Source organism: Podarcis bocagei (genome assembly GCF_964188305.1).
Source record: "Podarcis bocagei genome assembly, chromosome: 1".
NCBI classification, from domain to species: domain Eukaryota; kingdom Metazoa; phylum Chordata; class Lepidosauria; order Squamata; family Lacertidae; genus Podarcis; species Podarcis bocagei.
The window spans coordinates 78,592,003-78,615,082 of record NC_138125.1 but is presented as its reverse complement, the minus strand read 5'-3'; the positions used below and the strand labels follow the sequence as shown (position 1 = coordinate 78,615,082).

The 23,080-nt window shown below is 41.8% G+C and overlaps 1 protein-coding gene and 1 long non-coding RNA gene across 10 annotated transcripts in view; one reads left to right on the top strand and one right to left on the bottom strand.

Annotated features, from left to right (window-relative positions):
* The window catches only part of LOC308591746 (mucin-5B-like), a 50,516-nt gene extending 35,332 nt beyond the window's left edge, over positions 1-15,184 (top strand). For 8 of the 9 annotated variants that reach the window (XM_081202665.1, XM_081202666.1, XM_081202664.1 and 5 more), the window contains 17 exons: positions 853-1,027; positions 2,034-2,284; positions 2,688-2,871; positions 3,492-3,699; positions 4,347-4,525; positions 5,831-5,900; positions 6,012-6,136; positions 6,543-6,574; positions 7,380-7,557; positions 8,346-8,450; positions 9,200-9,240; positions 9,642-9,764; positions 10,565-10,660; positions 11,186-11,314; positions 11,788-11,827; positions 13,108-13,231; positions 14,724-15,184. In XM_081202665.1, the coding sequence (XP_081058791.1) occupies positions 853-1,027; positions 2,034-2,284; positions 2,688-2,871; positions 3,492-3,699; positions 4,347-4,525; positions 5,831-5,900; positions 6,012-6,136; positions 6,543-6,574; positions 7,380-7,557; positions 8,346-8,450; positions 9,200-9,240; positions 9,642-9,764; positions 10,565-10,660; positions 11,186-11,314; positions 11,788-11,827; positions 13,108-13,231; positions 14,724-14,889 (2,226 nt within the window). In that variant the 3' untranslated portion in view covers positions 14,890-15,184. The remainder of the gene's footprint in view (positions 1-852; positions 1,028-2,033; positions 2,285-2,687; positions 2,872-3,491; positions 3,700-4,346; positions 4,526-5,830; positions 5,901-6,011; positions 6,137-6,542; positions 6,575-7,379; positions 7,558-8,345; positions 8,451-9,199; positions 9,241-9,641; positions 9,765-10,564; positions 10,661-11,185; positions 11,315-11,787; positions 11,828-13,107; positions 13,232-14,723) is intronic. The other variant, XM_081202667.1, reaches the window with a different exon arrangement.
* LOC308592212 lies at positions 4,532-16,677 on the bottom strand. The gene is made up of 4 exons (XR_014010443.1): positions 15,211-16,677; positions 13,324-13,382; positions 9,603-9,702; positions 4,532-4,794 (listed from the first exon to the last, which is right to left on the bottom strand). It is a non-coding gene; the product is annotated as an uncharacterized lncRNA (long non-coding RNA).
* Positions 16,678-23,080: the final 6,403 nt, after the last annotated feature.

The following is a 23,080-nucleotide window of genomic DNA, read 5'->3' as shown; positions in this document are numbered from 1 at the left end:
GAGAGGAAAATTTGGGAGACGATGATAAAAATTAACATACAAGATGAAAGAAATATATAATAATAATGAAAACTTATTGAGAAATGAGCCTTATTCATCCAGTTTTAGAATGACCAAATTAGAGATGAAACATTTACAAACAATGCAAACAATGTGTGTGCATTGGTTTGAGGGTATTGGCGTGAGCACTTCTGCACCTGCACTGCACCAGCCTCCTGGCTGCCTCGCCTCTCTCCCCCTTCTGGAAAGTGGCAGTGGCACTGTTGCTGGGAATAACTTTGCAGCTGTGCCCCAACAGCGAAGCCCCTTCTGAAGTGGCAGCCAGGATATGCCTCCGGTGACCTTCTAAACATCGGGATGAATCTGGTTCAGTACTCACAGAGAAACACGCCAACATTTATGGAAGTATCAAAGCCAAGTGGCACAATAATCTCGTATAGTTGTTGATGTCGTAATATTTTATTATTTCTACTTATAGAATTTGTTGTACTTTATAGTCATGGAAATAAATAAATGATAAAAAACCAGAGCTTTAACCAGCTGAAAAAGATGACAGCCCAAGTTAGTACTTACAGCTTCTCCCTGCCAATAGTATCAAAGGTTACCTTCAGGTCTATGAAAGCAATAGGCAAATGCTTCTTCCTCACCAACATATATCAGCTGTCTATTGCCTGATTTAAAATCTGCTCGAGAAAAACATGGTATTGCATAGAAAAAGACAAGACTCAGTGACTTACTGATTGTGCTGTGTTATGGTGCAGTAAATATACCGAGTTAAGTTGAATTGACTGAGTACCAAGGCAGAGCAAATTGTACTGATTCCTTTTGTGGCTTTCTTTTATACATCAACAGTATCAAGAATTATGGAAATTTGAAAACTGCCAAATCGCCACTTGCTTAGGTGGGAAACATATTAAAGTGTCTGATGTGCGCTGCCCACCTCAAAAGTCAAAGATCTGTGTCAATGGATTGCCACTTGTGAAAAACTACGATGCATCAGGCTGTTGTTGGGCTCTGGAATGTCAATGTAAGTGATAATAGAACAAGGTGCTAATTCCATTGTTCACATCTCAGAGACCACTTGATGTGCTCCATTGATGTGCTCCATTCAATTATAAATTAGTGTAAGATTAACATTTCTCTCATACCTAGGTAGGTAGAAAGATACAGAGCACACAAGCATCACAGTGCCCCTTTTAACTTCTGTGATCTTCTGGCTGTCCAGAATGGAGATCACAGAAGCTGCGGCAGCTGAGCTCCTGTGTTACATTGTGCATGCAGTTGTAGGCACTGGGAAGATTCACACAAGAGCAAAATGCAGCCTAAAATAATATCAGAACAAGCCCAATGAAACATTAGGGATAGCTGAAGCTGCCTTCTGCCAAGTCCATTGGACCATCTAGTTCAGTAATAATAATAATAATAATAATTTATTATTTGTACCCCGCCCATCTGGCTGGGTTTCCCCAGCCACTCTGGGCGGCTTCCACAGAAACCAAAAAACACTAAAATATCATACATTAAAAGCTTCCCTGAATAGGGCCGCCTTAAGATGTCTTCTGAATGTCAGGTCTGTGCTGACTGCAGCAGTCCTCCAAGTTTCCAGATGGAGTCTTTTCCCAACTCTAGCATAATATGTCAAGAGACTGAACCTGGGACCTTTTGCATGCACTCATTATTGTGACACAAACTTATCGGCAATTGTTGCACACCATCCATCCAGCTGTGGGAGAAAGTGCTGGGTGAAGAACAAGGGTCCACATTTACTGCATCCAGGATACCCACAGCAGGCCCAGCTGCTACATTTCCTTGATCCTTCTGGAGCTGTGCTCTTCAAGCTCCTTGCTATAGTACCTTTTGAGGCTTTTGTTCTTGTCCCTTTGATTTTATGTGTTGATATATGTGTGGTAGGCTAATGAATGGATGGTCTCCAACTTGAATGGATGGTTTGACAGGTGGGTTTGACAGTGTTTGGTTTACCTCTGTGAGCCTGTGGCCTTCTCATTCTAACCGTATGTGTTTGCTCCTTTTAGGTGCTTGCAATGGATGGGGAAATCAACACTATGTAACATTTGATGGATCCTATTATAATTTCCATGGGAATTGCACCTATCTGCTTATGAAACCAATCACACCTGCCTCTCAGAATTTCTGGATCTACTTGGACAATCACTATTGCGCTGCCACAGAGAGAGCTCTATGCTCTATGAGCCTTTTCATATTTTACAACCACTCTACAGTCATTTTGACACGAGGAGTTGAAAACGGAGAAGAAAGCAACCTGGTAAAACATTGATCAGATTCTCTGTGTGTAAACATAACATTATATGACCACGTATCAAACAAAGATTTCCTGTCCCACCCCCAGTAATAGTACTTCAGTTGATGAAGTAGCATTTTAAAGCTGTGTCCCCCTCAGCAGAGTTAGAGCACAAAAATCACCTCTCTTAAAAAAACAAAGAAGTAGCAAACCACATGGCAGCAGGAGGGCAACCCATTTTCTATTATACAGAGCTGAGATACAGTGATCCTGTGGGTAAATTAGTGCTATATACATAGTGCTAAGCATCTCATATATGCGTGTATCCTTTTCATCAGCTGGAAAGGTAATATAGCTCTTTCTAGGAAGGCTGTTTCACATGCTATGTTTGACCTGCTCTGATTCTTCCAATTGATTACTTCTTAAGGTTCTATATAACAATAAAGAAATCACACCGAGTTTTTCAAAAGATGGCATTGACATCACCAACTCTGGACACTACGTTGTGGTGAAAATACCTGAAATGGGCCTTTATGTCACCTATACTCGCCTCGCTTTTCAAGTAAAGCTGCCTTTCAGCACTTTTTATAACAATACTGAAGGGCTATGTGGTAAGTATTGGCTACAACTAAAGAGTGAATGCACCAGATTTATGTTTATAGACTTTTATTTCTGTCATTACTTTTGATTTTAAATATTTGTTGGTACTGGAGAGAGGCAGAGGAGAGAGAAAGAAACAGCGTTCCATACATAGGAGCCAACTCCTAGGAGCCAAGGTCCCTTCAGTCCCCCATGCTCTGTCCATCAGGCAGCTTTGTATAGGTTCACCATTTTTTTATATGTAGAAGTCCATATATTTGGACTTCTCCCTGCTCCTTTATTTCTTCTTTCCTCTTGGCTATATATGCAGAAGAGAATATCCAGAGCATCAAAAGAAGAGGCCCTCTAGTTTACTTTACTTTACTAGTTTACTTTATGCAAAATTTAGTATTCCCTGTGTGTCTTTCGCCTTCTTGTCCCTTGGTTACCAGGCTCATATTAGTTGTTCCAACCCACTGCCATGCCTTTCCACCCTATTGCTATTTGCATTGGCGGGGAGAGCGGGGGGCAAGCAATGTTTATTTCCACCGACTCAATGGGTAAGCAATTGCCACTTTTCTTTGTAGAAAGTTTACAGATGCTCGTGCCTTCCTAGCCTTTGCTTGAAGTGACCTTCCTCTCTCTTGACCAGGTACGTGCACCAACAAAAAGACAGATGATGCAATGAAAAGGAATGGCAAGGTTGCAGATTCTTTCACAGAAATGGCAATGGACTGGAAAATGATGGACCTCATCACTAGACATTGTGATGCAGGGCAACACTTGGCACCTTTTCAGACTCAAATGTCACCATCCAAAATGGCCGCCTGTGTAGTGCCTCCCCTATGTAAACTTATCTGGTAAAGCACACTTTTAATGAATGTTATATTTAATGAATGTTACATAAACTGAGGTTCCTCCTAATTGTATTGATTTGTTTTGATCACTTAAATCCTACCCAGCAACATTTACTATTCCCAGGGTAGCCATCTTAAGATGGACACCCAAGTGCTGAGGCAATTAAATTTGGTTGTTGCTTTTAAGTTTGCTTAAAAATTAAAAATAATAATAATAGGTATGCATGTTTTCAAGTTTAATTTTGAAGTAGAAATACCCATGTGAACTCCATTAAGTTGCTGTAGAAAAAACTAGCTAAGGAAGGTTATGCACCAGCTCAAAGTGAGTGTGTGTTGGTAATGATGCAAAGCATAGTTCACTGTAATTATAATAGACATGCATTTTATGCTGGATTATTAGTATAAGGTATGGTAGTATTTAAGTAAGTGTTACTTGTGGTAGACTCAGAAATTAACAAAGCTGAGTTGACCAAATCCATTCATTTCAGTGAGTCTAGTCTCACTAGTATTGGGCAAAATCCATAGCTGTTCTCTTAAGTCTTACAGTCAGCAAGTTTAGAATAATAACATCCTTAATTACTTTGCCTCTCTCTTATTTGGAACACATTAGTTCACACTGCAAATAAACTTCATTTTTTAAATTAAACAAGGAGCTTTACAGAATGTCACAATGCTGTTCCGCCACGGCCGTACTATGATGCCTGTGTTGTGGATGGCTGCTCTTCACCAAAGCAGAACATGGAATGTGGAAGTCTCCAGGCCTATGCAGCCTTGTGTGGGTACCATGGGATTTGTGTAGACTGGAGAAGCAAAGCCAACAGGAAGTGTGGTGAGCTGAATGACATCCCAGGAGAGGGTTGTTGATTTTATTCCTTTTTATCAGCTGACATGTTCTTGATCTGTTATCTGCTGGCTCTACGAGCCTAAAATAAGCCCCTCTCAGGAACACAGAGATCTGAATTCCCAAAGTATAATGTTAGTTTGAAAAGAAGGTCCAAACTGCAGTCTTCTAGTTTAGGGCACTTCATCCCTATAAATCTGTGTCCAATTGAACATGATATAAATCATTAGATGTAGAAAACCAGCAACTCAGAAAACCTGTAAGGATTAGAATATGAAACAGATTATCTTTTGAAGTGGAGAGAGACTGCACTGAGGGCTATACCATTTTAGGCATGACTGAATGTTCACACTAAAATAAACAAATAATTAAATAGGGAAAGCTAGGCTTCTTCCTAATGTACTAGTTTTGTGGATACAACAAATTTTTGCAGGGTAGCGTCAGCGACTGACATTATTAGGCAGCTGTTGAGGTTCAGTGCCTTGAGTTTAAACCAGATATGACCCTTGACTTCTGCATCACAACAACAGCCACAACAGCCTACCCTCTTTGAGTTGCAGTGAGATTTAGAAGATTGGGTCTCTCTCTCTTCTACAGAGAAAATTGGATCCCCCCCCGACTCAGTACTATACCATCAACTGTTGTACTGGTGAATCCTCTACTTCCTTTCCTCATCCACTGCGCAGAGGCAGAGGCAGAGGAGCCAACTCCTAGGGGTCTTTGCCCCCAATAAAATATTTGAGGGGACCAGGCTCCCCCAAAGTTGATGGGCATTGCCGTTCAAATGGTGTGTGTGCACTGCATCATGTGAGGAAATATATTTCTATGAATTCCTACGTGGACCGATTTGATCCACACACCTCAGACAAATGTATGTCTTAGAATGTAATTTTCATTCAGAGTTTACACTTCTCTGAATTTCACAATAGAGTTGTTGTATTAAAAAATCAAAATACATTCTTAAATGTGCTTTTTAGGATAAAATAGAAATGTGTTCACTGAGATAAAATACATATTTAAATAAGAACATTTGTTTAATTAATGTGGAAATGGGACAGATTGGATTTATGAATGAACAAATGGACCTGAAGCAGATCAATGTGTTAATCCTTAGCAAGTAGCGGCAAGTGTTGTTTGCCACTGCCACGTCCATTTGCTCATCCATACAAGATGAAGGCTAATACACAAAGAACTGCCCCCCCCAAAAAAAAACAGTGCAGCAGGACAACCTTGCATCTATTAAAATATATGTGAATGAAACTACCCCACTCAATCTGCATGGATATTTCACAGAACTCAGATGCTCTCGGGATCAAATCTATAAGCCATGTGGAAGAATGGAAAGGCTCACTTGCAATAGTGGGTGAGTAATTGCAAGACAAATCTTTATCAAATGGTGTGTGTGTGTGTGTGTATGAATAACTGAATAATTGCTCAGTGACCTTTCCTTTATCCTGTTAACACAATCCTACAGAAAAACCACTGTTGGTGCAAATCCAGAAGAAGGTGACATTCCAGGAATCCTTGTTGAAGGATGTTTCTGTCCGGATGGAATGATCCAATTGAATCACCATGATAGTATCTGTGTTTCTGTCTGTGGTAAGGAAATTGGGAATACAGTTGGCCCAAGATGCCCATATGAGACTACCCGCCCACACCAGCCGCCTATGCAGCATGTAGGTTGCATGCTGGATTAGTGGAACCTGGAAAGGATCAGAAAGCAATGAAGCCAGTACTATGGAAAGAAAAACTGGGAAAGGAAGTTAGCTATATTAGCATGGATAAAATGCCCCCTTAGAACAATCCTTGGCTGATGACAGAGCAAGCAGGAAAATGTCACAATTTAGAAATGTGAGCAATGCTTTTTTTGGCCGTGGCTCTCTCATGATTTTTCATCTGACATACACCCTTTCTGGGTCCTGATTTGTATATGAATGTGTCTTCAGTGTTGTTAACTTCTTTTCTGAAATGGTCTGCCTCATATTCCAACTGTTTTAACTTGTAGGCTGCACAGGAACTGATGGACTACTGAGACAGGTAAGGAGGAGTGCAAAAGATGGGTTCTACAGCTGATATACAGCCAGAATAATATTTTGCACTCTACCCACAAGCTAATACTGCCTAAAATTGCTGAACACTGGTTCAGAGCAAATACAATGCAAGAACCAGCAGAATTGTATGACAAACTATCACAGCATTCTGTGCTTATTATGGTTAGCCAATATAGTGCAAGAGTTTGTCATGCGCATTCTATAGCAGGTTGGGAACTCACATGTCATGGTTTCATATTAGTTAACTTATCCATAGAAGAATGAGAAAAGTTGGCTCCTTAACGGTGGATTGAGAAACCATTGGGTGAAGTTACTGCACAAGTGCAACAGAACTTCCCTTTTCTCTCCTCCCCCTGCACTCCCTCCAGATCTGCTCTGAGGTATCACCCAAACCTCTAGAGCAGATTAAGGCAGAGGTGTACAGGGGAGGAGAAGGAGAGGAAGTTTCACTGCACAAGTGGAAGTTGTTCCACCCATTCAGTGACTGTGCTAGATTCAACCCACTATGCCTTTGTTTGAGGAAGGAAAGTGTACGAAAAGACTAAGAGTAGTTTCAGAACAACCCTACAGTAGACACACTTTCCCACAGGTCTATCTAGCCCAGAACTGTCAATGCTAGCTAGCATTTGCTCTTCAAGATTTCAGATAGGAGTCCATCCCAGTCTTACCAAAACATGTACCCTGCCCCTGAGCTGTGGTCTTTCCCCATCAAAAACTCAGCCCCAGAATGATTAATTACTCTGATCAACATTTTTTTTCTTTTTTCCCTTTTTTGAACATTTATTATACAGCCAGGAGAGAGGTGGGAAAAAGATTGTCAGGTCTGCACCTGTAGCAAGGACACACTGGATATTTCTTGTTCCCTCCACATTTGTGCAAGATCTCCGCCAATCATTTGCACAAAGGAAGGATTTGTACCTATAGTGCGGATACAGCCAGAGGATCCCTGCTGCACAGAGATAGTGTGTGGTAAGCAAGTACTTCAGTAAGATAGATAGATAGATAGAATTTTTATTAGATTTTTTGTTTTACAGTTTTAAATACTCATTTAAACATCCTTAAAATATGAATGACTTCCCTTCTTCTCTTTCCATGGTTCATTTTGTATACCATAAATCCCTGCATATTTTACATAAACTAAACCATTCACTATTCCATTATTCCATCCATCAAAACTTATTTACACTGTTGAATTTATCTTAATGCTGCCAGCGTTATCAAGTGTACACAGTTGCCCCCCATATATTCACAATAAACATTGCCCAATCTTCTTTAAATGTATGTTCTTCTTGTTCTCTTATTTACTTCAGTAAGTTTTAGGGATGCATTTACTAATGCAGAACAAAGACTGTATGTTTTCTGGAATAATGTATAGAGAATGCATGCTGTCCTCACTGCACCAGTTCTGCATGAGTAATCCAGAACATTTTGTTCAAAAATATTCATCACCACCAGCTAGTGTGGTGCATTGGTTAGAGTACTGGACAAGGACTTGGGAGACCTGGGTTCAGTCTCCCACTCAGCCACGAAGTTCATTCTCAGCCTTGCCTATCTAACAGGGTTGTGTAGAGAAAGAACCATGTATGCCACCTTGAGCTCAGGGGGTGGGGTATAAAGGTTATAGGTGAATACTGTTTTAAAAAGCAGTAGTAGATTGTTGCCAGCCCATGAAGATTAGAGGGTTTCTCTACCTACAACATTATCAAAATGCAAGAAAAAGTGAATGCCTCATATTTTATCTGTTTCTTCATTCACAGAATGTAATGAAAGGTCGTGTCCTCTAACCAAACAGATATGCAGTCCAGGCTTCCAAATTGTAGCAACCGCTTCTGATGGTGCCTGTTGTCCCATTCATGTCTGTAGTAAGTACTAAATTCACACACATGTCATTTTTGGAGTGGAAGCACAGTTAAGCAACATACACACTAACCTAGCTGTATCAGGAAAATATAGCTCCACACACCCCAGTCTGGAATCATTCATGCTCATCCTGTACATGCTGCTTTAAATCTAGATTGATTTTACATAATGCCATCCAAGGAGATAGGAGTTGTTACTTGGTATGTGTTTGAAAACCCTCCCCTTGAGTGGCTTTTTCTACCTCTACATACCCTGGGTAAATGAAAAGGGATCATGGTGTACACTCATCCACCTCATTATTATTAGGCAGGTGTGGATACTAACACCTACACCTGTTTTCAAATGGGCACCCTATGGGGAAATGCAGAATCAATCTGCAATGAGCTTTTATTTTTGGAATGAAACTAGTTTCTGAAGAAGCACTCTTCTGGGGCAAAATATACGCAATAGATCTAGACTGAGTGTTGACCACGTTGAAAAAACATGTGCTCACTCTCCATTGATTCTAGAATAACATGCTATCTGTGTACGTGTGCAGCCTTAGTCACAAAATGCTAAAAACACATTTGGCTATAAGGGGATATTATGTGGATTTTCACTATCTGGATCAAAATGCTTTGTTACTAATTTGTGAGTGATTCTTCTCTACAACTAATATAGTAGAAAAAGGAGAAAAGAACCCAGGAAACCCATAGGAGAGAAGTCAAGAAAATCTCAGCATTTCTGAGCATTATTTTTCTTTTACTTACAGAACCAAAAAATGTTTGTGTATCTAAAGGAATTGAGTATCAGGTAAGGTCTGATGCTTGCTTTAATTCACTGCTATTATATTCCTTTAGCTCAGGGGTGGGAGAACTTTTTAACCTAAAGGGTGGGCTCCTTTAAAACTGCTTTTTAAAATATGCAAATGAAATTTGAAATTTAATATAGTGTCTTCTTTGGCCTTGAAAATCTAATAATTATTTTAATGCTAGCTGTTAGTCTTTGAGTTATATCCAGCTATTCTGAATAGACCCATTGAAAGCAGTGGATTTAGAACTAAAGTCCATTGATTTCAATGGGTCTAGTTTGAGTATGACATAGTTAAATACACCCTTTCACTAATCCCATGTTGCTTAATAGCATTTCTGTGTTAATATGCTGGATTTACTTACCAGATTCTTCCCCTTCTGCTTTACCATCTCTCATTTAAGCCTGGATCAGTGGTACTTTCAGACTCTTGTGAGGAATGCTTCTGCACTGCAACACAGGATCCTAAAACCCAAACCAATAAAATTAAGTGCACTCCAATTAATTGTTCTACTGAATGCCAACAGGTAGGTAGACATATTGATGACTAACTTCTCCTCTGTTGCTGACTCAGCTTACCTTGCCATTGTTATTGTGGTTAGACAAATGTAGTGAACAGCAGCTGTTTGGAAAATGGCTTCCCTACTACACTAGTTAACAACAACAACAACAACAACAACAACAACAACAACAATTCCAGAGGGAAGCACTGGGAGAAAGCTTCCATAAAAGGTTGCTTTTCCACAAAGAGAAAAGCAGAAGATCTGATGAATCTTATGTACTTTATGGGCAAAGCACCTTGAAGATGATCCATCACTGCATATAACAGACTAACACATGGTGGTTCCAAAAGATGGGGGTTAAGAAAAATAACACCAGAATGGAAACTTAGGGGAGAGCTGTGATGTCTACCATTAACACCAGCTAGTTAATAAAAATGCTAAATAATGATCATGTTTGGTTCAGATACTAAGCCTGATATTTCTTGAGCTAGACAGAATAGGAAGCCTGAAGGACAATTCTGTGGATTAAAGTAGTTTCTGGGCTTCCATTCAAAACTCCAGATTCCACCACAAACTGGGAAGCCCATCAGAATCTGAAGTAGGGGTTGCCCAAAATCTAAAAATCACTTGCAAAAACGTGAACGTTGGTCAAAACTGCATAGAAAAATGTGTTTATAAGGAGAAATGCTGGTGAATTTCCATGAGGATTTTCTTTATAATGCAAAATGTGGACCATTGAATTTAAGACTGGAAAAATGAGAAACTGGGGGAATTGAAATTGGCAGCTCCTTCCATCCCTTCCACCAGCATCTTTTCATCCTCAGGGGTTCCACTATATCCAGAAAGAAGGAAAATGCTGTGGTGAATGTGTGCAGACAGCATGTGTGACAAAGCTTTCACCTGGGATAGTGGCCATTGAGGTATGTGTTTACCTTCTTTATGAGTAATTGTTTTGTTGTGACCGTATTACTCAGTTAGCTCAAAAACACAATTTTAAGGAGACTTCTCTTTGAAAACTGAGAATGCTTCATGTGTAACAATGGAATATAATGCCTTCATGAAATTAGATTTTAGCAATAGTGAGATACTTCTACACATTCCAAAATGCAGGTATTGAAGAAAACAACTTTTCATACAGATAGGACAGGCACTAAGGAAGAAAGATTTGCAGCTGACATAAGTTCATCCAGGATGTCTGTGGGAAAGGAGGGGATTTGAATTGACCCTCCTGATCTTCAGATCAGGAGAGAAACCACCAGTGAATGCCTTGGTTAAAACATAACTTCCTATTCTATTTCTGTATCAAGCCAAACTAGGCATTGCACCATTCATGTAATTAACACTTGCGTGAGGGGCTTTTACAAAATAAAATGTAGGAAAATCTAGATGAAGATCAGCTCTTTTGCTCAATAGCACCTATTTCTGGATATTATTTTCTACTACAGGTTGGGAAGACCTACAAGGATCCACAGGATAACTGTACTCAGTATCTATGCACCAGGGTATCAGATCAATTTATATTGAGCACCACAATAATATCCTGCCCAGTGTTTGATCGATCAAATTGTGTCCCAGTGAGTATTATTATAGCAGTGCTTGCTTTTATCAATTCAACTCACATTTCTTATTATTAACCCTATGTAGAAAACCCATATGGCTTCCAGAGCCAGGCGGAAGGAGGCTGGCTGGATTGTGTTTGGGGATCTATGTCACTAAATCACTAAAAGATAGCTCAGTTAGCTCAAATAGCTCAGTCGGTTAGAGCATGGTGCTCAGAATGTCAAGGCTGCTGGGACAGCTGCATATTCTTGAATATTGACCTCAGATTATGATTGGTTGTGAGTGAAATAAACCATCATCGCTGGTTAGCCTTCCAGAGTTAGCTGCGAGGATCAGGAAGGAACAAAGCAGGTACAAAATTGATTGATTCAAAGTTTTATAATCTGTACATAAAGGGGGAAAAGGAGTAACGTGCAAAAAAGAAATATTAAGGTGTGAAACACTAATATTATAATGTGACATATTCTCATGTTTCTTTTCAAAATAGGCAACTATTCAAACTGCTGCTGATGGATGCTGTGAGATATGTGAGTATGTTCTTTACAACAGTTCATGAATGAAAGCGAAAGAGCTTTTATAAAGTCCCAATTTGCACATAACCAGTGCTTTTTTTCCTGAGGGTACGCAGGGGTATGCCTACCCCTAAACCTTTTATGAATCTTTGTACTTTTGTCCATTTACTTTATTTATTTTTCCGTTTTGAACTATAAAATTGTGATTTTTTTTGAGTCAAAATGAGAGTACACCTAAACATCTTTTAAGAAAAAAAGCACTGCACATAACTGTCAGGAAGTGGCTGGATGAGGAAGAGTGGGGGGCGCTGCGCTTCCAAGAGCCCCCCAGGGATGACACAGAGGAAAGAGACTTGGGCCCAGGACGTTGGTGGTGGGACATGGAGGACCAGTCTGCAGAAGGGGCAAGCTGGGAGGTGATCAAAGCAGGAGGGTTGAGTGAACATGGAGAGTCAGAAGAAAGCCATTCCAGGACAGGGCTGGGCACCGTGAGCTCAGACTTACAGCAAGGAGCCAGATACTGCCTCTGTTGCTCATCAGTCCCGCTCCAGCTAGCTCTCCTCCACTGACACCCAGATCATGAAGAGTCCTGCCCATTGCTGAGTAACGGGCCAGACAGGCCCAGAGGGGAATCCCTCTCCCTTGCTGCTGTCTATGGCTACTTGAGAGGAGTCCAGAGTGAGGGAAGGGGGGCCAGATGCCAGTTCCAGCAATGTCTTCAACTAGGGGAGACTAGCCTAGATGAACTGGGTTGTGCTTTTACTTTTGTGAATAAAAGCTATTTGCATTACACATCTCGAGTCCTTTTCCTGACCTGTGGAAGAACCTGCAGTCTCCTGACGTCCCCTTGACGATAACACAAAACCAAACCCAAAAACCACAATGGAAAACCAGTAAAAACCCATTTCTCTAATCTGTTTTCTGTGATGTCAGCTGATTAATAACAATAGCATTAGAGCAAAAAGAAGAGTTATCTAAAGTTCTTCAAAGGGGCCTGTTAAATCTAGGGCAGGAGAAAATATTTGATTCAGTTTGCGTTTAAAGCTGAATATATCAAAATTGCACTTTCCATAACAATATGAGAACCAAAACAAAAATTTGAATTTTACAATGTAGCCCTGCAACCAAACAATGTCTACAGAAATGCATATATTAGGGGAGTGTGTGTGGAATGAGCAGCTACATTTGAAATGATAGATAAAACTGCTTTTAAGTTCAAAGCTGCTGGTTCCTGATAGTTTAAGTTCCAATCAGGTAAAGTTATTTGAGGATTTTTGTTTCCCTTTCATTTTCAGGTACCCCCTTGTCATATAATTGCACAATTAACCTGAAGAGGCAATTCATTGTTTATAAGAATTGTAAATCAGCCAGGCCTATCAACGTTCCTTCCTGTGGAGGATCCTGCAACACCTACTCCGTGTAAGTAAAAAATTGCTCTACCTGTCTCAGTCAACTTGACTTCTACAGCACAACACAGACACAGCATTCACTTTTTGTGCCTCTTTGCTTACCATTTTCTGGAAATGAGCCTGGAGCACGAATATACCTCAGTCTTTGCCACTGCCACCCTCTGTAAAATAGCAAATAATAGTTGCACTATTAAGTCACCCTGGACTTGTAACAAGTAGGTGAGTTTAATATTTGCCCACTTTGCACACACAGTTATGTTGTTACCATATGGTTGCTTCACTACACGTGCAGAGACTTTCAACATTTTATCATTTTACTGCAAGATTTATGGAAAAATAAGGTGAGCCAATGACACAACTGCTTTAGAATGTGCACATGGTCTCTATGGGTCAACCTGTCTGGCATGTTGCCACGAGTCCAGGATAATACAAATTAACTGGCCGTCAAATTATTCTCCAAAGGCTGGTTTTTGGTATAATTACACAATCACTTGACTGGATGTTCCAATAAATTAAACAAGAATGTGTTATTTTCCCCAGTGAAAAGTAGTGGTAACATGTTCCTTATTTTCCAAGGGTGTTACGCCAAAAGAATAGGCACTGAGAGGCCTTTAGCCAGTTCTTCTAACAGCCTGTTAATTTAGTCCACAGGGGTTGGACCCCCAAAGTTTGGATAGTATCTAAGCAGCTTGAGCAAGACCTAGGTTAAGATTTCAGAAGCAGACAGGTGTTGAATATAGCCGAAAGCTTCTGATAATCAGGACTCAAACTGTCACACTGTACAAAAGCACTGAATGTTGTGATCTACATGGGTATTTCTCCTTTGTGAGAGACACATGTATATACCCAGTGTCTTCTTATAGATCAGGCTACAACCTGTCAAGAACTCAGTGGGACTCTGCAATTCCTCTTTCTGTTTTTTTCCTGTTGTTTTGGTAGAGCTGGACAGCAGGAGAAGCAGCATGCACCCCTCTATTAGCAATGGAAGCTGATATCTGCTAGGAATCCTTGCTGCTGCCTTTTTCTGCTGATAGTGACACAATTTATGAGTTTTACAATCCACCTTGTGGCTTACAAGCCACAGTCAAAGAAAGTTAACATTGTGCACAGATCTGGGGGAACAACAGAAGCGGAAGTAGAAGCAGAGTTTCCCAGAGATCTAAAATCACACAGTCTCCATCCTTTTTCCTTCAATGTTTTAAGCATGGAACACTGGTGGGGAGGGAAGAAAGTGGAGCATAATGGCCTAAACCAACTTTCACCCTCCATATATTTTGGACTATAATCCCACCAATCAGCATGACCAACAGTCAGGGGTGGTGGGAACTGTTGTCCAATATTGCACCATATTGATGAAGGCCGGGCTAAACCAAAAACACAGACCAGTGCACTTAGTTAATGAATAAATGCTAGAAAACTATTTCTTGACTTGACATCACTGGCCACTTTTCGTGCAAAGAGGAACATCAGTCAAAACGTTTCACCTGTGCTTTCTCCCTCAGATATTCCTTTGACACTCACAAAATGAAGCATGGATGCACATGTTGCCATGCCACAAAATACCATAAAGTGAGAGTGGAACTGGTTTGCAGCAAAAGGAGGCATATGAAATACACATATCTTCATGTTGATGAGTGTAGCTGTGTGGAAACTAAATGCCCAACATAGAAATGTGAACCAAAAAATGTTGGTGAAATGTTTTGTCTTTATTTGAATTATTCATTTTTTTAAAATGCTTCAAGCAGTTATGTGCAATTGTGTGTGTGTGTGTGTGTGTGTGTGTGTGTGCGCGCGCGCGCGTGCATTCACATATCCATCTTTATTCCTGTAATATGAGATGCTTAGGATTTTTTTACAAGGTGATTCATCCCTGTAATCATGTTTCTTATTCCAATTGCTACAGGAAATTGAATGTCAAAAAAAAATGTTGATATTTGTCAAATAAACTATGTTTCCAAGTTGACTTGCTTTCTGTTGCAATAACCTTACCTAGATCAGCTACAGTATATCCTCTTATCTTTCACTCTCAAAGACCTGACAGAGAAGAATTAGTAGTGTAAACATTCACAATGTGAACACACACCATTAAAATCTTTGCAAGAAGACTGGTGAAAGACTTGGCTGGAAATTCATTGTGGAAGTCAGGTGGGGAGGAATTTTATACTTGTAAAAGTGTAGCATTCTGGATCTGTAGAAACAAAGAACATTACTGTATTCAAAGTAAGAGTCGGATACAGTTATGAAAGAGGGTAGCCCCTACTCGCGTGTTATTATCATTGAAATTAAACAGTTGGTGTCGGGGCCACATGCACCACTTCCAGAGACTCTTTCCCTACTGTCTCTACTGACCAGCACAAAGGATGGATGGGGGCTTCTCACTGCATTCAGGTAAATACATTGAGAAGCCTCGAAATGATGTGGAATGTGGGTAGAAGTTCAGTACTGGAGCTGCTAAGATGCTGAATGTGGGCAAAGGTCTGATATGGAGCCAGGGGTAGGGTGCGGACAAAGGTATTTAGCAGCGGGGGTGGCCTCTGCAACCTCTACATGACCAGTTTAACCACAACTCTGCTAACTCCTTCTGGATAAGATGTTAACTCTCAGTTGTCTGATTCACCACCACACTGAACATAACCTTCATGTTTTCGCCTCCCCACATTACTTCCTCCTCTGGGAGATATTTGGGACACAGTTACAACCAGGTTATTTAATAGCTGTTCCTAGCATAATTTCATTCACATCACTGAGTAGATGTTTTCCTTATACTCTTAACTGGTATTTGGTTGAGAGGAAATCTTCCTACCGTTCAGCTTGGCCAGTCACACTGGGCATTAGAGGCAATGGGGATCTTCCACTGCAAAGTGTGGTCTGGCTAGATTGATGACGTTATTTGCCCTACAAGTAGATGTTCTCTCATTGTAGTGTACTGTGGTCCAGATTGGTTAGATCAGCTTACAGGAAGTTGGTGTCCTGCCTTCCTTAGAGTCTATATAATAGAAACCCAACATATAGCCATATGTTATTAGGGTAGCACTAAGCTATGGGAAACACCTGAGGTACAATAATATTCAAAAGTTGCCACACCTGCATGAAACTTCTAGGTTATACTGGACTCCAACACAGCTCTTTCTGCTGAGGAAATGCTTTCTTTCCTGAATTCCAATAGTCTTGACTTATTGTGATTTCCCACAAGATCTCTCACACCACAAGCATTAGGCTAACACCCACTGAAGATTCACAGTGTGTTGTGGTTTATGTTTTGCTTTGCATTCCAACTTGGCTAGAAAGCTGCCAGAAGCAGCTAGGAAAGCTTTCACAGACTCTGGTTACAACCTCAAATACTGCATCAGTATTTCATAAAAACAACAGCAGGATAAATGTGGGTTGTGGCTAACATTGCATGTACACTGCTTCCCAAACCAAAAGCATGAGCATGCTTGGTGCAAAGGAAATAGTAGTAGTAGTATGCACACAGCCCTAAGTTCTAATGGCTTAGTCTTCAGCATGCTGCACCAGCATGAGGTCACAGTGGCCAGTCTCTTTGACTCAGCCAGACAGCATAAACATAGGTGTACAATGGTCAGCCTCTCTAATTGAAGCAGGCAGAAGCAGTTGTATGCCCAAACACACACACACACACAGAGAGAGAGAGAGGGAGAGAGAGAGAGAGAGAGAGAGAGAAGAGAAGAGGAGTGAGCACTCATAGAGGTGAGCATGTGAAGAAGCATGTGGAACTGGTCTCCTACTGAAGTGGTTCAGTAGCAACCATGTGCAAGCAGTCTCAATCTCTTTGAAATGGGCAGAAGTGGGGGTGGGTGGGTGGGTGGGAGAGAAGCAGTAAAGAAAGTGAGCCAGCTGTAAGTAAATCACCTGGTAAGTAAATGCTAACTGTCCTGTAAACAAATGAGAAGACTTGACATATCGTTTAACCACCATGTCAGCTTTGTGCTAGCAAATCAGGTTGGATGTTAAATAAGCAGGTCACGTAGAGGAGCTGACCTCTTCTACAAATCTCAAGCTCAAAACAAGACTGTCATGATGACACTACCAGAATTCTTGCCATTACTAGTGCCATAAATCATAGCAAAGGCTGTGAGCTTGCAAAGTGTCCCCAGCCAAAGTTTTATGAACTTTGCAAGCTTGTGTTCTAAGCTATAGCAACAATAAACATATTGTCATAAATTAAAGACAACCACATTTTATTATGCCCCAAGCAGATGGACTAGATGGGTGCCCTCTCAAACTTTAATGTGCCACAAAAGTAACACAAGTGATTAACACGGCTGCCCCTCTGGAATTATTTATAAGTATCACAACAATTATGGATATTAGTATTAGAGAATCTTTGCTTCCAACCCAAAAATACACAGTTGAAGGGAGATCCAAACAATTTAATGCTATTGCCACTCCTTCACCAGCAGGTGTCATACCAGACTACACAAAGATGGTAGTGCAATAGATTTTACTAGTATGTTAGAAATGTGGCTACTCCAGCAAGTGTTTTAGAAAGTGTGTGTCTGTAGGTGGGTGGTGCTGTCATGCTGGACAATGAATTTCATAGATCCCTATATCTTTCAGAGTTGTCCAGAAGGCAGACTTTTTTTTTTAAGTACTTCATTACAGGGAGAAGTAGCAGTTTGTTATTCTTTCTGTGCAATTCCTCAAGGTAGAAGAACCCCCTCTGACTTCTCCCTGGCATCCTCAGTAGTGGATCACCATAGACTCAACAGGTTGGAAAGGACCCCAATGGTAATCTTGTTCAAACCCCTGCAATGCAGTGACCTAAAAATCCCCTCAAAGACACAGACAGAGGACTGTAGGGTGGATGTAGGATGGGATATATACATTTCATCAGCAAGATCTGTCCAGTGTTGCTATGGAGTTCTAAGAAAATAAAGAAGCATAGTTTTGAAATTGGTGGTTAAAATCAGTGCAGTTTTGAAATATTCAGTCCACCATCTTTATTCAAAATGGTGTCATGAAAAACAGATAAAAACCTGCTCCTTGATCTCAGGGACCCTTGTACAAAATTTGGTTACAATATTTTAAGAGGTAATGCATAAAAAACAGACAAATAAACAAATAACTTTCTGAAATATATAGTAGATTTTATGTTGGTCATGCTCTGAGAGAAAGCTGTGAGGCTGGACAATTTCCATGAAAGAGGCAGGAGTGTTCTTATTCCTAGTGGCGAAATGTTAGTCATACATGGTTTCCTTATGAAGTTCTTAGCCCTACTTCTGAGAGTCTAGCTAAGAGGGAAATTCTTTTATTTCATTTGTACTACAGTTAGAATTATAACTTCAGAAGAAATGCCATTTAGAAGGGGGGATTTTAAAGCAGTGTTAAGGGGAGGGAAGAAACTTCTCTGTATAAGGGTTTATTTTTAATAGGAACCCTTTTAAAGTGCCTGTATGAAAGTATCCGACAGAAGGGCTACACAGTTACCCAGTGACCTATAAGAACTGCTCCCTAGATAAATTATTATTATTATTTATACTAAATTTTTATACCGCTCTTCATCCGAGGATCACAGGGTGGTTCACAATATAAAAGCACAAATATTAATAACATTGTAACAAACCAAAACAGTACCCCCAAGTTTAAAAGGCCATCGTTTGTTTAATTCAGTGTTTCCCAAACGTTTTTGGGCAACGGCACACCTGTTTACCGGAAAAAAATCTCGCGGCACACCACCATTAAAGCCCCGCCCCGTGACGTCAGCGCGCAGCGTCACGCCGGGAGGGACGCACAAAAGTGAAAGTTTTTTCCCTCCCCCTTGCCGGGGTGGGAGGAGGCAGCAGAGCGAGGGACTGAGGGACGGCGGCAGCTGAGGCGGCGGCGGCTGTTGTGGTGGTGGCGGCGATAGCGGGCGGAGGAGGGGGCGGCGGCGGGGCTTGAGGAGCCGTCGCCGGGAGTTGCTGCTGCTGCTGTTGCTGCTGCTGCCCGGACATGCCGGCCTCCTCCTCCTCCGCTGTCTCGCGCTCCTCCCTTTTGCGCGCGCTGCCCCGCCGCTCGGCACCACCACCGCGGAGCCGCCCCTGGCTCGACGCGGATCCTCGCTGCCGCCGCCTCTCGCCGCCCGACTCGCCCGCCTCCCTCCCACGGCACACCAGCCGATGTCTCACGGCACAGTAGTGTGCCGCGGAACACCGGTTGGGAAACACTGGTTTAATTAGCCAAAGGCCTAGAAGAAGCAGACTGTTTTTGCCTGGTGCCTAAACAAATGTAATGAAGGCATCAAGTGAGCCTCCCTGAGGAGAGCATTCTACAACCAGGGAACCACCACAGAAAGGGCCTATTCTTGTGCTGCCACCCTCTGGACCTCTCATGGAAGAGGCACACAAAAATTGGGCCTCAGATGATGACAGCAGGAGCCTGGTCAGTTCACATGAGGAGTGGCAGTCCTGGAGGTATTGTGGTAGTTCGAATCCCCGCGATGGGGTGAGCTCCCGTTGCTTGGTCCCATCTCCTGCCCACCTAGCAGTTCGAAAGCATGTCAAAGTGCAAGTAGATAAATAGGTACCACTCCAGCGGGAAGGTAAATGGCATTTCTGTGCACTGCTCTGGTTCACCAGAAGCGGCTTAGTCATGCTGGCCACATGACCTGGAAAAACTGTCTGCGGACAAACACTGGCTCCCTTGGCCAGTAAAGTGAGATGAACGCTGCAACCCCAGAGTCGTTCGCAACTGGACTTAACTGCCAGGGGTCCCTTTACCTTTACCTTTTAAGTCAAACCCAGCACTTTGAATTGGACCCGGAAACTGACTGGCAGTTTCCATTACCGAGGGGATTTCTATAGATCACAGCCATATTTATTAACCATATTTATTATAGCTTATGAATGCAATCCTTGATCTTTAGAATGCATACTTCCTCATTCTCTGGAAATGGGCCCCATTCTCTCTTAACATAATCTGTAAAATCTATGGATTCGCCCAACTCCAAATCACCTTTGAACAAACAGCTATGTAATTCAAGAAAAGTTGATCCAACTTTTTAATGTGTTTTCTGTTCCCTGTTTCCATGTATCAGCCTGTTCAGGATCCCTACACTTAGTTGACTATCCTCGTAAGTGAACGGCAAGGCTGAGTCAGAGTCTACGTACTGAACTTATTATTTGGAGCCACCTCCATATGTCTCAATGGATACCACAATGAATATCAAAGTATTTCTTCACTGTATTGGGCTATAACAATTTCTTTGATATCAATTAATTTCTTTGATATCATTAATTAATGCTGCAAGTTTGGGCAATAGCAGGATGTACTTCCACATGGCAACTGTAGCACAAACTCTGGACCTGCGAACAGGGCTGAAATTAGGTTTCATGAGGCCCTGAGCTACTGAAGGCCCTATATATGTCCAGCTGTCCTTTGTCAACAACAAATTGTCACTGTTTTTTGTGTTGAATATATGCTATATGGTAATTTATGGACCTAATAGGTATCTAAAGCCATTTGCACATAATAAAATATGGATTTTATCAAAGTAATTGTTGAACTGAAATACAATTAAGAAGTATCCACTTTTTTCCCCTTTAAATTTTTTGGGGTCCCCCAAGAGAGTGGGGCCCTAAGCCATAGCTTGTTTAGCTTATACGTATATCTGGCACTGCCTGTGAATGTTGGACTCCTGCAAGACAATTCTATTCATGCTTCCTCCAAAGTAAGTCCAGATGTGTCCAGTGACTCTCACACTGGGCCAGCCCTACCATTAGACAGGGTGAGATAGCTACCTCAGGCAGCAGAATCATGGAATTGTAGAGTTGGAAGGAACCCCAAGGGTCATCTAGTGCAACACCCTGCAATGCAGGAATCTCAGCTGAAGCATCCATGACAGATGGCCATCCAACCTCTGCTTAAAAACTTCCAAAGAAGGAGAGTCCACAACCTCCTGAGAGACTCTGTGGCAGGAGAGCTAGGCTGCAGCAGTGAGGTGTTGAAGAGCAGAACTGAATGTGTTACAGGCCAAGGCCTACACCCTTTAAGCTAGTCTATTGTTCTCAGGCATGGTGGAGTGTGGTGACCCATTATTGGTGCTGATTCAAGATTCCACTACAGTAGTTGGCTTCAGTACATGGGATGAGTAGGAGGCACCATTTTGTGATTCACTTCAAGCAGTAAAATTTATTGGGCTTGCCCTGCCCGCACATCAATAGGAGGTATAGAATTCGTCCACTGGCAGTCACTATAGTCCTCCCCTGTCCACCATGTTGCTTCAGTGCTTCCCCACTGCCACTCCTCTTACACAATTCACTGAGGCCAGAACATTCATTTCAAGGTGAGCTTCCTATGGCTTCCATTCATTGACATATTCAGAGATGTATGGTGTCCCCTTGACATGATCTTAAAGCAGGAGGAAAATGTGCGGTGGCCTGAAGAACAGTTTTAGTGTTAGCATTATTTCAATTTCTATTCTGCCTTTCCCCCCAAAGGAACCTAGGGTGGCAAACAACAAAGCAGAAAAACAATACCATTAAAAACAAAATAAAGGCATATTTAAAACACCTAAGAACATCTAAAGAAAAGAAAAATCACTCACTGACCCTCCCAACTCATAATTTCATGTTTCCAGGAACAGTATCTTTCAGTCATCAAATTCCTGGATGAACAGGAATGCTTTTAAATTCCTCCTGAATGTTAACAATGAGGAAGACAAGACATATTGCACCAGGGAGGCATTCTCCAAATGGGCAAAGACTGTCGAGAAGGCCCTGTCGTGGAACCAGGTGTGCCAACTCAGGAGGGAAATGGGGGTGGGGCTGAGGCTGATATCATGCATGATACTGTGTTGTGCACACTGTGTCTGGGTGTTGCATGCGATGTCACAATACCCTGCATGACAGCCGGAAGTCGGACATGGCGCTGGTGCACACAACATCCAAACATCACCCAACAGCTTGGCTTCCATGACTGTTGGCTCCTCCTCCTGTTCCTACCAGGAGTTGGGAACTGCTTCCCCTCCACAGCAGCAGCAGCAGGAGGAGCTGCAGTGTTGCTTCTGGGCATCGTGTACACCATTGTGACACCCAGGTAAACATTGCAGCGGTTTTCAGCCCCCTGCTAAAAAATATTGGAGGGGCTCAAAGGGGTCAGTCCCTAGGAGTCAGTGCCCCTGATCAGAGCAGCACCATCCAAGCAGTACTCAGGACCAGCCCTAGCACCAGCAAAGTCTCCCATGCCGGTCACAGGACCCAAGAAGGTTGATACTGGGGAGGAACTCTTCTAGATATCTGGGTCCCAAGCCATTTAGGGCTTTATATGCTAGCACTAACACCTTGGATTGAGTCTGTCAGCTCACCCACCCTCCAGCTCCAAGCATGGTTAGCAAAATACTGCTAGAAATAATGCACTGGTGCACTTTTACATGGCATATGCAATGATGGAGGAGACTATTCAATTAGTGAACACAGGAATCCAGAAAATGGTTGACTGCACCAGCCAACTTGGGAGGCACATCCTGACCCTCTCTTGAAGACTCTGTACAAATCACAGGTGGTGAAGGAATGCCCTCCTGCTGGTGCTGAAGAGCTTAAAAATGTTGTAGAGCCTTTACTCTCCCAGCGTGTTTTCGGAGGAGAAGGAATCCGTCTTCAATTTATTCTTTATCATTCACAGCACAAACTGTTGGAGCCAGAACAGATAGATACAAAGCAAGGCCATAAATCAATCATTTCCATTAGGAAAACACAATAATGATTTTTGTGGATCTTATCATTCTTGTCTCACCATGCCGCCTCAATCGCCTACAAATCTCCTGAAACATACTTTAAAAGTTGGTTTTTGCATTCCTTTCCTCTTCCCATGCCTGGTTTATGAGCATTGAGTGACATTTGTTTAAACATTTTCGTCCATT